The 14,242-nt window shown below is 33.7% G+C and overlaps 1 protein-coding gene across 1 annotated transcript; it reads right to left on the bottom strand.

Moving 5' to 3' along the window:
* Positions 1-13,402: 13,402 nt before the first annotated feature.
* Positions 13,403-13,870, bottom strand: LOC124930338. Its single transcript, XM_047470691.1, has one exon. The coding sequence runs from the start codon at positions 13,868-13,870 to the stop codon at positions 13,403-13,405; it is 468 nt and encodes a 155-aa protein (XP_047326647.1).
* Positions 13,871-14,242: the final 372 nt, after the last annotated feature.

The following is a 14,242-nucleotide window of genomic DNA, read 5'->3' as shown; positions in this document are numbered from 1 at the left end:
CACTTCCTCTAGTCGTCCGAAGCCTCCATTCCTATAGATGATTGTTATTCGAAGCCTAAACCTTAATCTAGTAGACAAACTTTTAGTTACTTCCCTGTCCGTCATCTGAACACATAAACCCTAATTCCGCAACCACTCTTATTAGCCTAAGCCCTAATCCCTTAGCCCTCTATTCTATCCTTCGACCGTCCTCCTCTGCAACTAGCCATATCCCTCCTCTAGGACCAGGACATACTTCCTCGACTATCATCCATGGTTACCACTAGTAAAAAAAGGCTTGTACCTATTGGTTTACTACTATGGTTACCAATCGATATTATCATATACCGATTGGTTTTATTCCAATCGGTCTCAATCGATAGAAGTTCTCTCGGTGTTACCCTTTACGGTAATAACTATTGGTTCATAACCAATCGGTATTACTCAGTGAGGCTATAACGATTGTTACTCAACTAATCGGTACTGCTCAAGAAGGTTACGACGATGATTATTAAAATTCAAAACTGGCTTTCAATCTTGAACATGAAAGTTCTATGTGACCAGGAAGTTCAGAATGAGCATTATCAATGTTTCAAAAAAGTGGGAAAAGGATAAAAAACTTTACAGGTGACCATGAAGGTTAGCATGTTCATCTTAAGATCTACAATAACTATTCAATATGCATGTCTTTGAAACGTAACAACAAAGTATAAGAACTACAAACAATTTTAAGCCTCGTTTTCTTTAGCTAGCAATAAACATCAAATGTAAGGCAAACCTTGTTCCCCATGGAACTATTGGCTTCTTATCTACAAACTTAATTTCCTTTGAAACCTAAAAAAATAACCCACCATTTACTAGCACATATAAAATGACCAGACAATCTCAAAGAAATGATTTCTTCTATTTTCCGTTTTTATAAGAAATTTGAAGAATATATATAATTTCAAACCTTCTAAGTAAACTAAAACAGAAAGGTTATATTGCAGTTCCCTTATTCTAATAAATTTAGAAAAGAGTATCCTGGGACAACATTTCCAGCAATATTAATGAGAACAACATACATTACCAAAACTGGCCAAAGCCCATCAACAATAGAAATCAAGTAGTCTGAGAATAGAGCACGAAATTAGAATAAACAAGTTGAATAAAAATATTGTCAATGCATAATTAACTGGTCCATGGTTCTAATTGTAATATAACTAACAATTGAACATATATGACATGGTTCTAATTGTAAGAGAAGTAACAGTTGAACATACCACTAAGGGAATTCCCTATAAGATGCACGGGTTCTCTCATAACTTCAATAATAAAGTCTCTAAGCAATTATGTCCACATAATTTATGTGTATATAACATTTGGTTTTTTAAATTTACTAAATCCTAACAATGTAAGGTCCTAAATTCGCATCCCATTTTCAGCTGTATTCTTTATATTGTCACGATAGTGTTCTAAGAAAGCACCAAAACCCTGAACAAGAAGAACAATAGGGCCTTCATGACCAACAAAGTTCTTTTTTATATTTGATATCTTTTACAGAAAGGGTGCAGCAACAAAGATAAATCAATTTATGAGAAATTATCTCTTCTGTTCCCTAATGTACTTCCAAATAAATCAATGAAATTAAAGACAATATCTCTTTTATATACCATTGGGAAGGTATTATATGACTTGTTTGCAACATAGATACAATTGAAGAAATTCTAATATGAAGGAACATTAACTCATTTGCTATTATAGTTATCATTTAATTATAACTAAAAGATTTAGACCTTAATGATAAGTTAAAAAAGATTCCAGTTACTAATTAATTCATGTAGTGGTTACTTTATTTCTATGTGAGGGTGAGCCCTAGTAGAGTTCATTTATGCATCCTTTGATGATGTGAAGACAATGTACATCTACCCAACCTTCTTTTCGCTATAGAATATTAAACATGACAAACATAGGGCCAAAACATAGAGAAACAAGGAAGAAACTGATAAATAAAGTTTGAACTAAAATTGCAAGTTCACCATTAAATTCCTAAATGAAGAAGACGTGTAAGGGAACTCCATGAATATCTTTCGCTCGACATCATCCGATAACTTCAGTTGAAGCGACAGAGGATTCGCGGAGGCGAGGCAACATATGAGATTAGGCCTGAAACTAAAAGACGGTTATTCACAAAACATTAATGACATTAGAAAAGAACTACAAGGACCGTCAAACCCTTAATGCATCTTTCTTACTAGAAATTTATTAACTTCGACTTGGAAGAGACTTAATGTCGAACCTAGTTGGCTCCTTCTCCCTTACAAGTATATATATATATATATATATATATATATATATATATATATATATATATATATATATATATATATATATATATATATATATATATATATATATATATATATATATATATATATATATATATATATATATATATATATATATATCCCTCTCTTTGTGTCTAGTTCCTGAATAATTATAATATGAGATTCAAATGTTATTAGAAGCAAGGCAGATTCGAGGAAGTATCAGTTCGAAATCTCCACAAGATCTGTGTGTGATGAGAGAGATAAGTATGGTAGAAAGAGGAGGGTTTCAGAAAGGGAAAGAAGAGAGAGAGTTTATTAACAAATCGGTACACTAACTTCACCAATGACGATGGGTAAACAAACCAATTAGTACTATCACTTCATTACACATTTAAATCCTTTTGGAAATAGAAGAAGGGACGACGTAAGAGTTTTATCTCTAAACATTCAAAAGATCTTGTGTTATTTCCTTACTGCATCTTGCAGTCGATTATCTGCCACTTCAAATCTAGCAAATACTTTCTTCACTTGAATCCGTTCAAGAGCTTGCTACGATTTTTCGAACAATAGAAACAAATTTTAATCTCTAACATGATTAAAATCGCATTGAAAGTGAAAATTAACTCAACAATATTCAACACCCCTTCTATTGTTAAAGTTGATCCTAAGAAGTGGTACTAGAATAATGTTTTCTATTCTCAAACAAAGCAGATACATAAATCATGTCTCTCCTAAACAAAATTCCAATCTTCTCAAAAGAAGATTATGATAATTGGAAGATTAAGATGCAATCTCATTTGACTGCTCAAGATGATAATATGTGGTATGTCATTACTGATGGTCCAATGAAGATTCTGAAGGTTAGCACAATCACAACTTCAACCAATGGTGCTCTTGAGATGAAGGAGAAACCAAGATTTGAGTTGATTGCTGAAGATAAAAGGAAGGTCAACCTCGATAACGTGGCCAAAGACATTCTCTACAAGACTCTTGACAAGAACATGTTCAACAAGATCAAGTCGTGTTCTAATGCTAAAGAAATTTGGAAGAAGCTGACTCAACTCTGTGAAGGCAATGGCCAAACAAAATAAAACAAACTAATGGTTTCCACACAGAAGTTTGACAGCATCAAGATGCGTCCTGGAGAGACAATGACTAAATTCGATGAATGATTTAGCAGCATTGTCATTGAACTCTCCACTATGGGAAAGACATATAACAACATAGAGGTTGACATTAATGTCATGAGAGCTCTACCTAGAGAATGTAAGATCAAGACGATGGCGATGAGGGAATCTAAAGATCTTAACAAGCTTGAGTTGCATGACATGTTCGTCAATTTTAAAGCCTATGAGTTTGAAATAAACTCAAGGAATGAAGAGGAGCCATCCACATCCGTCTCAAAAAAAGAACTGGTGACTGCTAAAGAGCCACCTGTCACGACAGCTGCGAAGTCTGCTGAGCAGATCACCAGCGATGCAATGTCACTCTTCGTAAAGAAGTTTGGAAAATTAATGAAGAAGACTCATTCTAACTCTAATTCTAATAATAATAATTATAAGAATAAATCCAACGCTAACTTGAAATGTTCTAACTGTGACATACCAGGTCATTTCAAGACGGACTGTAGAAAGCCCAAGAGGGATGATAAGAAGTCTTATCATGATAAGAAGAATAAGAAGGATAAAAAAGCTCTATTGGCTGAGGAAAAAAGAGCATGTGGGCTGACAGTGACTCAGATGACACCTCATCAAGTGAAAGTGAGTATGAAGGCATTAAATGCTTAATGGAAGATGACAATGAGGTATTTGACTTCTTCTAATGAGTTCATAAGGGATAACTTAACTTCTGCAGTGCAAAAAGCTGTCAGACTCTTTTAATGAAATAAACTTGAAAAACAAAACTGACAACACTTCTTTATCTCAAAACACTGAACAAGGAGTTTTGAAAATAACTGAACTCTCATTTGAGAATGAGAAGTTCAAGGAAACAATTCAAACTCTTTCTACTAAAACCAAAGGTTAAACTACGTGGTTACTTCTTGGACAAAATCGGGAGAAGCCATCAAACAACTGATTAGTTAGCAAAGGCCTACCGGATACAAATCCAGTTTAGGATTTGTTAATGGAAACCCAGATGAGTCAAGCAGAAAGTTGAACTCACTAAAAGGCGAACTTAAACCCATAAACTTTGTCAAGAAAAATTTAACTGACAGTGGAACTAATCACAATTGTGATAATTTGACTTTAAAATATGAAGTTCAATATGTTAAACTAGCTAAACAAAAGTCAAGTTGGCTTAAGCTAAAAAAGCGGGTAGCCAGCTGGTCTGGTAAACAAAAACTTGACAGAAAATCAAGAATTCTCTTCAAAACTCATCTTCTAAAGTCAAGTGATCAACTGTAGGCAGGAACACGTCTGTCAGATCTAAATGATTTGCTTTATTAACCACAAAAAGCGGGAGATGCATAAAAATAACCCAAATATGGATCCCTAAGGGACTTGATTAACCACAAACTCAAGTAAATATTGGTACCAAAGCTATAAATATGTAAATGTGTAGGTAATTCTGGACAACTACCTGGAAAACTCTGTTTGGTATCTGGACAGCGACTGCTCTAGACACATGACAAGCAACAACTCAAACCCCAGAAGTTCAAACTTTCTATTGTATTTTACTATAAAATATTATTTATAATTTATCATTTGATTATGCACTAAGAACTAATCACTAAGTAGCAAATTTATTTATTAGTTCATTCATGATTCAACAATATATATATATAGACCATGTATTCTTTTTTCTCTTTGTATTTATTTTTCTTAAAAAGAAAAAAAAAAGAGAATAAGAAATTAGCATCAAGAAGGACACTTGCAGATGCCATTAGAACAGATGGGATTCCTACAGCCAGTTTCTCTACAATCATAAGAACTGGAACAGACAACCTTCGGCTTCGGCGTTGGAAGATGCTTTGGTAGACGACTATCATGCATTACTTTCTCCTCCGACGAAACAAACCCATTTTTATGATGATCATCACCTGCAAATGCAATTAAACCCAGTTGTAAGATAGATCGATTCTTTCCAATATTCATCAACCAATTTTGAAACATGGGAGAAAGATTCATAGAATAGTTTTAATAAGGTATATCTAGAAAGATAACCGGAAACTGTGATGACGACTAAGAGTATCATGCTCAAACAAACAAAAGCTCTGCCTTTCATCTTCTTGCCGCTGGCACAAATTACGGATTAAGATTGAAGATGAGAGAGAATGTTTAATGGCAATTATGGCACAACTATAAGAGTGAGAAAGATCATATCTTTATACTCCTTTTGGGTGATTTTAATTAAAAAAATAGTCATCTTTATTAAAGGTTCATTTAATAATAAAATATTGAAGAAGATAATAAAAGTTAATATTTTTTAAATTAAAATTATAAATAATAAATAAATAATACTACTGTCCTCTTAATTTGAAGAATGTGTGTAAATATATCATTATTCCTTATTCAATTAGAGCTCTTTATTAAATAAATAATCACATAAATTTAATTTTTTAAAAGCGAAAAATTAATTATTGATATTTAGTGTATTATATACAATTCTTACAATTTTTTTTTTAGAAATAGATTACGCCATTAATTAAAAATACCCAAAAATTGTAGAAGTAGTACAAGAGATGAAATTGAGCTTACAACAATTTGTTCAAATTCAACACTAGATGGCCATGAGTAATCCACAATTGGCCTAAGAAATGCACAGACATTAAATCAAAGTTCAAAAGTGAATAAGGAATGAAACTAGTAATCAATCAACTAAAACAAAACGATAAGGGTTGATTTCCTCGGACTCGTCTCTCTTGTTTCCCTTGTTCTTTCTTTACTTTTTTCTTGTCACCCTTAGTTCTTTTTGAGATATATTTCCGACTTCTTCGTCTTCGCTAGCTTCTCTTGTCACTTTTTTCCTTTTAGGTTTGAGTTTGAAGTTGACTGTATGAGTTGTTTCCCTTAAAGTGGTTTCTTTGACAATGTTGCGACTTTCTTTGGTTTCAAAGCTCATGGTTTTTTAGATGCTTTGGATTTCACTATCATCCACGTCGACGTCGGGTTTTTCGAACCTAATAAGTGGGAAAAGGGTCTCGGTTTTAGGCTCGGTGGGATCGAGATCGGTTTGGTTCTCGTTCACGTGTTTGTTGTGCCTTTTATTTGTTTTGAGAATTTCAAAATAGGATTTCTTAACAACCTTGACATTCTCTTGTTTGGGGGTGGCCACGGGCTTCTTTTATTTTTCCCCGTCCTCTTTTTCCGTTTGCTCGTACATGACCTCAATGGTGACCATGTTTCTATTCCGGCATTTTAGCTCGAATTTTTCCGGTTTTATACTCAATGAATCGATCTCAATGCAAATGCGGGTAAACGTGACCCGTTCAAACGAGTCAGAGTCGGGATCAATCTTAATCGGCTATCCAATGAGTCCTGTGAGGTAGGCAAGTGCTTTGGCATTACAAAGGTGCGGTGGGATATTTCTTAGTCTCACCCACACTTGTTCGGTTTGTGGTTGTTTTCTATTGATGTCCATTTTTCCATTCCATTTGGAGAGCTTGAAACTTAATCTGAACATGAATGTGAAATATGAGTCGGCAATGGCTTGGGCTTCGGACTTAGTTCCAAAAGTGAGGAAGAAATAGCCAAAGCCGTTGACTTTGACTTTTTTGAGTCCCTTTTCGCTCCATTGTCGGAAAAAGGCGGCCTTCATTACTCAAATGGGGCCTTGTGGGTTCCCATCAAGTGACCGACGACAACTCGCTTCCAATCGTTGATGCATCCCTCTTCAATTTCCAAGAGGAGTTCGATTTGGAATGGGTGTTCGGGCGTTTTAATTTTTAGTCTAGGATCCACATTAGGCTGGCCTCCATTAGCCGTCCCATTTTTTTCCAAACCTTGTTGGTTTGCCATGGTCGGTTTGCATTTGTTTGTGTAGTGTAGGCATAGATTTTGGGGCACTTGTAGAACTTCATCATGACATTAATCGACCACAGAACAATTTCCTCAGCTTTGTGGAATGAGTTCCGATCTTGCTCGAATCGGATTTTGAATTGCCAAATGATTTGCTTGCTCCTTTCATTGGTCATGACAAGTTCATACCTTTGGGACTAGGCGAGGAACTTAAGAATTTGGTTCCAAATGCTCCCCAGATTTGCGATTTCATTTCGTCTCATGGTCCACAAATTATCGGGGATTTGAGCGGTCGGAGTTGGGATATCGTGACATGCCGTAGTTGCTAATGTGAGCTCGACTGGAAAAACTGCATCGTGACCAGTCAGGGTGGAATCGATATGGCCTGTCGAAGGAGTAGCATTGTTGGTTTGGTTAACAGTAGTCAGGCCGATCAGGGTGTAGGCTACCGGCCAGGGGAGGGGTGTCATGGCCAGTTGGGAGATGAATCAGGAGACATGCACGACCGGTTGATAGACTAGCCATGTGACTGGTCGTTGCAACAGTTGCATCGAAGTCAACGCCATCTACATTAGCAATGTTGTGACCGGTCGGACAACTAGAAGAAATGGCAATCCTTTCAACCAATTTCTACAGACTCCCTTTATTTTTTCTGGTACTTTTAGGTCGGTTGAGGAGGCTGGTCGAGCATAGGCTCATCCTGCACAGTAAACAAACAAATGCCTTAGAAAACAATAATAATTCAAACCTTTAGCAGAAATCAACAACAGTTATTTGCAGTAATAGATGACAATAGAGGAGCCAGCAAAAGCCACCCAACCCAGACCAACTGGATTGAGGAGCAAACTACACAGTAGATGGCAACCAACAGATTCTCAAAAAGCAGCTAAAACAAACCAGAAACAAAAGGCAAAGCAAAATGCACAAACATAATGACACTAGACAATATCATGTCGTCCGTGTAGATTGGGTCGTGCCTCCTGTGCCTATTGTGTCGCCTATGTCTATCGTGTCATGTCGCCTGTGCCGATCACACTTACTTTGATGAATGATGATTTCAGCGCTGATTTTATGACTTCTGACTCAATACAATATCGTGTCGCCTATGTCGATCATGTCGTGGATGTGCCTATCGTGTTGTCATGTCGATCATGTCGTGTTGTTTCGCCTATGCCGATCTCTCCTTCTAGGGTTTTTCTCCGATCGCCTCTATTCTTACATTTAAAATATCACGATGAGGGTTAAATCAATAAAATTATAATCATTAGATATTAATACAAATATATTATTATCTACCTAATTTAAAAATATATTTTATAAACAATGATAAAAAATTTAATTTAAAAAACAATAGAAATAAGAAAATCAAAACTTTTACAAGTATAGAATATGTTGGAAATAAGTTAAATGGGTGATGAAATATCAACTTTCAATATCTTACTTTTCTTTTATTTATATTTTTTATTATTACATAATTTAAGTTGAACCTTTAATTTCTTTTCACTTTTTTTTATTAAATATTTTATTTAAAAAAATACCATTTGAATCATTATTTTTTTTCAGATTTTATTATTAAATAATATATTATATAAGATATTAATTATAATTTAGACATTATATCCAGATATTAATAGTCTTTATTTATTTATTTATTTATACAATTCCAACTCATTTTGTATACTATATATTGTAATTTGTTTCCTGTCAAGGATAGAAATGCCGTATTCGTATGTCCGATACTTGTGGAAACTCAATAGTCTTGTTTGGATATTTTATATTGGGTTTAGGGTTCGGATTAGGTATGGGGAGGGAGAGAAGGTATCCGGTCGGATACGAGATCGGGGCTGGGGAGTGTGCGAAACTCAAACCCGATACTCGACTATATTAATATGAAAATAATTTTTTATTATTAAAACTTAATGTGACTTTTCAAATGGTTGTTCATTACAAATATCGTCATAAATACATCATTAATTTTCTTTTATCCTCACTCCACTCCAACTTTAAATTTTTTATATTTCCAAACAAATATTTCTCTACATTAATCTTCTCCTTCAACTTTCTCACTCATCATCTTCTTATTCAATCTTTTTTTTCCAAGTTCTATTCAAATTTTTCTTCAATTTATAACAACAAAATCTTCTTCAAGATCTATAAAATTAGTATGCAAGTCGATAATTTTTTGATTTATTTTTTAATATTTTAATATTACAAATTTTAAAATTATTTTGTTTATTTTTTTCACCTCTATAATCTTATAAGTTCTTAAATTGGGTACTGAGTATCTGTTAGGGATCGGATACTCGGCGAATCGGGAATGAGATAAAAATAAAGATATCTGTCGGGTTCGGGTCGGAGTCAAGTAGCATAACAAAAATCGGGTTCAGGGATAGTTACTTCACTACCCATCAGGTAGGTACCCGTTATCATCCCTAATCAAGGACGACTTTCGTTCCTTCCTTATAGTCCTTCTAGCGGATTATAGTGCCTTCCTCTATTCTTTATTTTTGTAAACATCTTTACTTTTCTTTCTTCGTTTCAAGAAAGGTAGTCCATATTAACTTTTTTTTCCTGAAATATCTTTTTTTTCATATTTGTCAACTAATGATATGTTTGTCGTAGGCTCATTAAGAGGTTGGAAAAAAAGAAATTTAAACTTTTATGGTAATAATGATAGTTTTAAAATAATTAATTATAATATATACCTTCTTAAATTAATTAAGAGATATAACTAATGAGAATATGGTATGATGATTACTAAATAAAGAGAGATAATATATTTATTTATATATACATTGTTTTATACACTATATTTTTTCATTATGGTATTGAAATGTTATTTTTAAATGTGTATATATTTGTTTGTAGACAGAGTTGTGTAAAAGAAAAATAATAAATTCTTCTATATAAAAGAAACAGAATGTTGTAATAGCGGTAAAATTGGAGACCAAGAAGTGGAAGACATGTGTAGCTTGGTTTCGAGAGCCAAAAAGAGGATTCATAATTATGCGGCAGCATTAATAGAGATGGCCTACTTGTTCTAGATCTCAATAATATGACTTTATTTTATTTGGTACGGCATATGTGCCGACATCATCAGACGCAAACGTGCAACCGAAAATAAATGTTCAAGCGACTTCAGTGAAAAATTTTGAAACACTAAAATTTCTTTTGTAGAAATCATGTGACATGATGATGAATATTTATTTGATTAAATATTCTAATTTCTTTTATAAAAATAATATGCTGGAATGAATATTTTAATTGATTCAATATTATAATTTCTTATATAGAGTATGTGAAGAATGATTTATATATGAATAAGCATTCTAATCTCTTATATAAAATTATATATGAATGATTTATTCAATTAAATATTCACAATAATAGTTATCTTATTAATTTAATGATAAGTATAACACAAGAATTGTGAGGCAATCTCTTAATTAAAAAAATGGATTTAATTCACATACATGTGTATTTTAAAAAGTATTAACACGAATGTGGGGGCAAATATTTATATTCATAATTACACAAAGTATTATTTTGTATGTTATAATAAATAAAATGGTGATATATTGTTAGAAGTTTTCTATAAAAGATAAAGTTGCGCAATTTAACATAACAAGAAAATGTCTTTGTTTATATTTGTTTAGTTGGTGCTCAATTTGATTTTTTGAGGGTTTGATGTCAAGAGATGCGTTTATTTTAAATATTATTTTCATACAAATCTAAAAATATGTTTTTATGAAAATATTCTAAAATATTTTCTACTTTTTTTAAAAAAAATTTTAGAAAATAGTTTTGGGTTCTAAAATTAGTTTTGAAAATATAAAACTGAAACCAAACAGCCTTAGGATCGGTTCTCTCAGTCCTATGTGTGATTTCTTTCGGTCTTGGGCTAAAGCCCATGGTCCGGGGTCAAGATCCCTCGGTTGGTGTGCGGGAATCCTTGGTCGAGGTGTTGAAGACTCTCGGTCAGATGTGGAAGTCATCGGTCTTAGGTGCGAAGTCATTGGTCGGGTGCGGGAATCCTTGGTCCTAGGTTAGCCTCAAGCCAACTTTCTTCAGTGTTTGGTGTGAAGAACACTTGGTCCTAGGTTAGCCTTGGACTAACTTTTATCAATTCAAGGTGTGAAGGACTCTCGGTCCTAGGTTAGCCTTGGGCTAACTTTTACCGGTCTTGGGTGTGAAGAATAATCAGTCATGGGTAAAGAATTGGTTAGGTTTCTCGGTCCTCAAGAACATCAAACTACATGTTTGATGATTTCGTTTGAAGCCCTAATCATTTGATCTGAGGGCATGAGAAGCTTCGTACAGTTCTTAAGATCATTTACAACATTATCTTGACGTGTCATTCGGTCAGGATGATGTTTCACTCAACCTGAAAAGTTTTGGTATAAAAAAATGGGTTTTGAGTTTTTAGGCTTTAATGAAGCTTAAAGAGCTCGCCAACAACTCTCTTATGCTTCATATGGTTGAATGACATAAAACATAAACACTAGCTACTCTTTTTAACCAATTCAAGAACTAAAATTTTTATTTTTATAAATTTTTTAGTTTTTGATCAAATATGATCAGGATGATCTAGAGTTGGTTCAAATATGTTCCCAAAATCCTTAAAAAAACATGTTGGATAGCTTTCTAGGTTGTTGTTCTTGAATAACAACTCAAGAATAGAAACTCAATTTTCAAAATTTTCAATATCAAATTTAGGGTTCTGATTTAAGTTGATTGATTGGGTTTTTTTTAACAAAAATCTTATAAAATGATCTTAGTATCATTTACCAATAAAAAATCAGACAATCAAGTAGTATATGAAACTGACAAAACTGAAATATAAACATTTCCATTCAAACTAGTACTTCGTATTATAGTGTGATTGGAGAGTTGGAAACATAGAGTTGGAGAACACTCCTTAACTCTTAATAAATCTTCCTAAATGCCTGAATTAGAGCCTTACGGACTTACACAAAAATTCCAAATTTTCAGAAAAGCTTAAAGATCTTTAATGGAGGATTTTTCTTTGGGCTTGATTGAGAGTGGGAGAGTTGATATCTTGCCATCGATTTGCCTAGAGGAGGCTATTTATAGCCTCCCAAGTTCGGTTATTCGAGAAAGTGGGTCACATTAAGTTAAAAGGCCATTTATGATCTTTTGTTTGATCTCCAGCTAGTTGTTGGTATAGGCCATGATGACGCCTCCAAGTATAGAGGAACTGATCACTAGAGTAGGTAATCATTTCACATTTTGACGAAGTCAAAAAGTGTAGAAACAATAAAGTTGCATCTTTGTAAAATCAAAGATCGATGGAGCTTTCCTTATCATCAAGTTTATCGTCACGAGGAGGAACAACGTTGTTTCAAGAGAAAAAACGAACGCGAGACGCTCCATTCGCGTTCTGTCATGTCTGGGCTAATGACGTTGATGCACACGTTAGTAGATCCACTACTTCGTGAACGTGTGTCTCCTTCGTTGCAGTGGGCGACACAGATGACTTTCGTGCTTAGATGGGCACCCAACATTCATCTAGGGGGTGTGATGTCTACTTAGGGTTGTAAACGAATCGAATCGAAGCGAATATTACTATATTCGATTCGTATTCATGAAACTATTCGAATATTCATATTCGAAATTTTTTCGAATAATTAGTGTGATTCGTATTCGATTTGAAATTGATATTCGTATTATTCGATTCGATTCGAGTATTCGATTCGATTTTCAAATTACCTAATAAAAATTACAATATTCAATAAAATTATCTAATAAAAATTAAATAATAATGTTCAAATTATGATTTCAATATTCAACTCCCAATACAATGCAATGCAAGCCATTAATTAAAACTTCCGCGTAACATAACATAAACAATAGTTATCAAAAGAACATTTCATTAAAGTGGTTTGTAAATCAATATTTGAATCCTTCATGGCTTGCAAATCAAGTGGTTTGCAACATGACATTGATCGGTTGTTCTTGCTCCTATACAAAAATAAAAATCAATTAAAAATTTATTTATTTATGAAAACATGCATATAACTCAAATAAATTATAAAATAAATAGAGAACTCACATATGTCATAAGGAGTTTCATGATCACATGAATCTGACGAACCCAATCTGCTCCACAAATCAACACTTGTACCATATTAGATGTTAACCTTGATCGATAAGGATCAATACTCGCGTTCCTGCACTAAATGTAGCCTCTGATAAATGATTCATCTCAAACTTGGATTTGATAGGCTGAAATTGCAATATTTTTTGCTTTTCAGTGTGCATTTTCTTTTGCACGCACCTCTTCAAGTGATTCCAAAGATGACTTGTTGTACCGGTAGTTGTCCTAGAAAGAAGACTTTTGCAATATATACATTGGTACTTAAAATTTCCATCATTTCCGATCACTTCAATGAATTCGGTATGAGCTTTGGAAACATTCTTTCTTTTTTTCCTTTCAAAATGCCCCTTATCTTCCTTAACTTCATCATCTTTACCATCTTCCACATTTTTACCTTCTTCCTCAACTTCATCATCTTTACCTTCTTTCTTTTCTTTCTCCCCATCAACATTCACATCCTCAATTCGCAAGGCACCATCACATTCATCATAATTTATCTCGATCATAGTTTTCTCCCCCTTTCATAACAAATATGTAATTAGAGCTTAAAATGTTAAAAAATATATCTATATACTAAATGATATACAATATTTAATAGTCATATTAGATATGGGTTACAGGTGGTCAAGAAATACATGGATGGAGAAGAAAATGATTCATCGGAGAAATCACTGGAGTAGTATTGACTGGAGAAGACGACGAGCAGAGAAGAGAACTACATGGAGGCGGTGGCGGCGACCGAAGTAACATTGACTGGAGAAGAAAAGACATGAGATGGAGGCCGTGGTAGGTTTTGAGTGATTAACAACATAATAACTAGATGTGGGTTTCAAGTTTTCAACCGAAGAAATATATATATATGTACTAGGGTTTTAGAA

This window comes from Impatiens glandulifera, chromosome 3 (genome assembly GCF_907164915.1).
Source record: "Impatiens glandulifera chromosome 3, dImpGla2.1, whole genome shotgun sequence".
In the NCBI taxonomy this organism is placed as follows: domain Eukaryota; kingdom Viridiplantae; phylum Streptophyta; class Magnoliopsida; order Ericales; family Balsaminaceae; genus Impatiens; species Impatiens glandulifera.
This window is presented reverse-complemented; position numbering and strand designations above follow the sequence as displayed.

Coding starts and splice junctions, on each gene's coding strand:
- LOC124930338 (XM_047470691.1), bottom strand. CDS start 13,870: ATGATCGAGATAAATTATGATGAATGTGATGGTGCCTTGCGAATTGAG.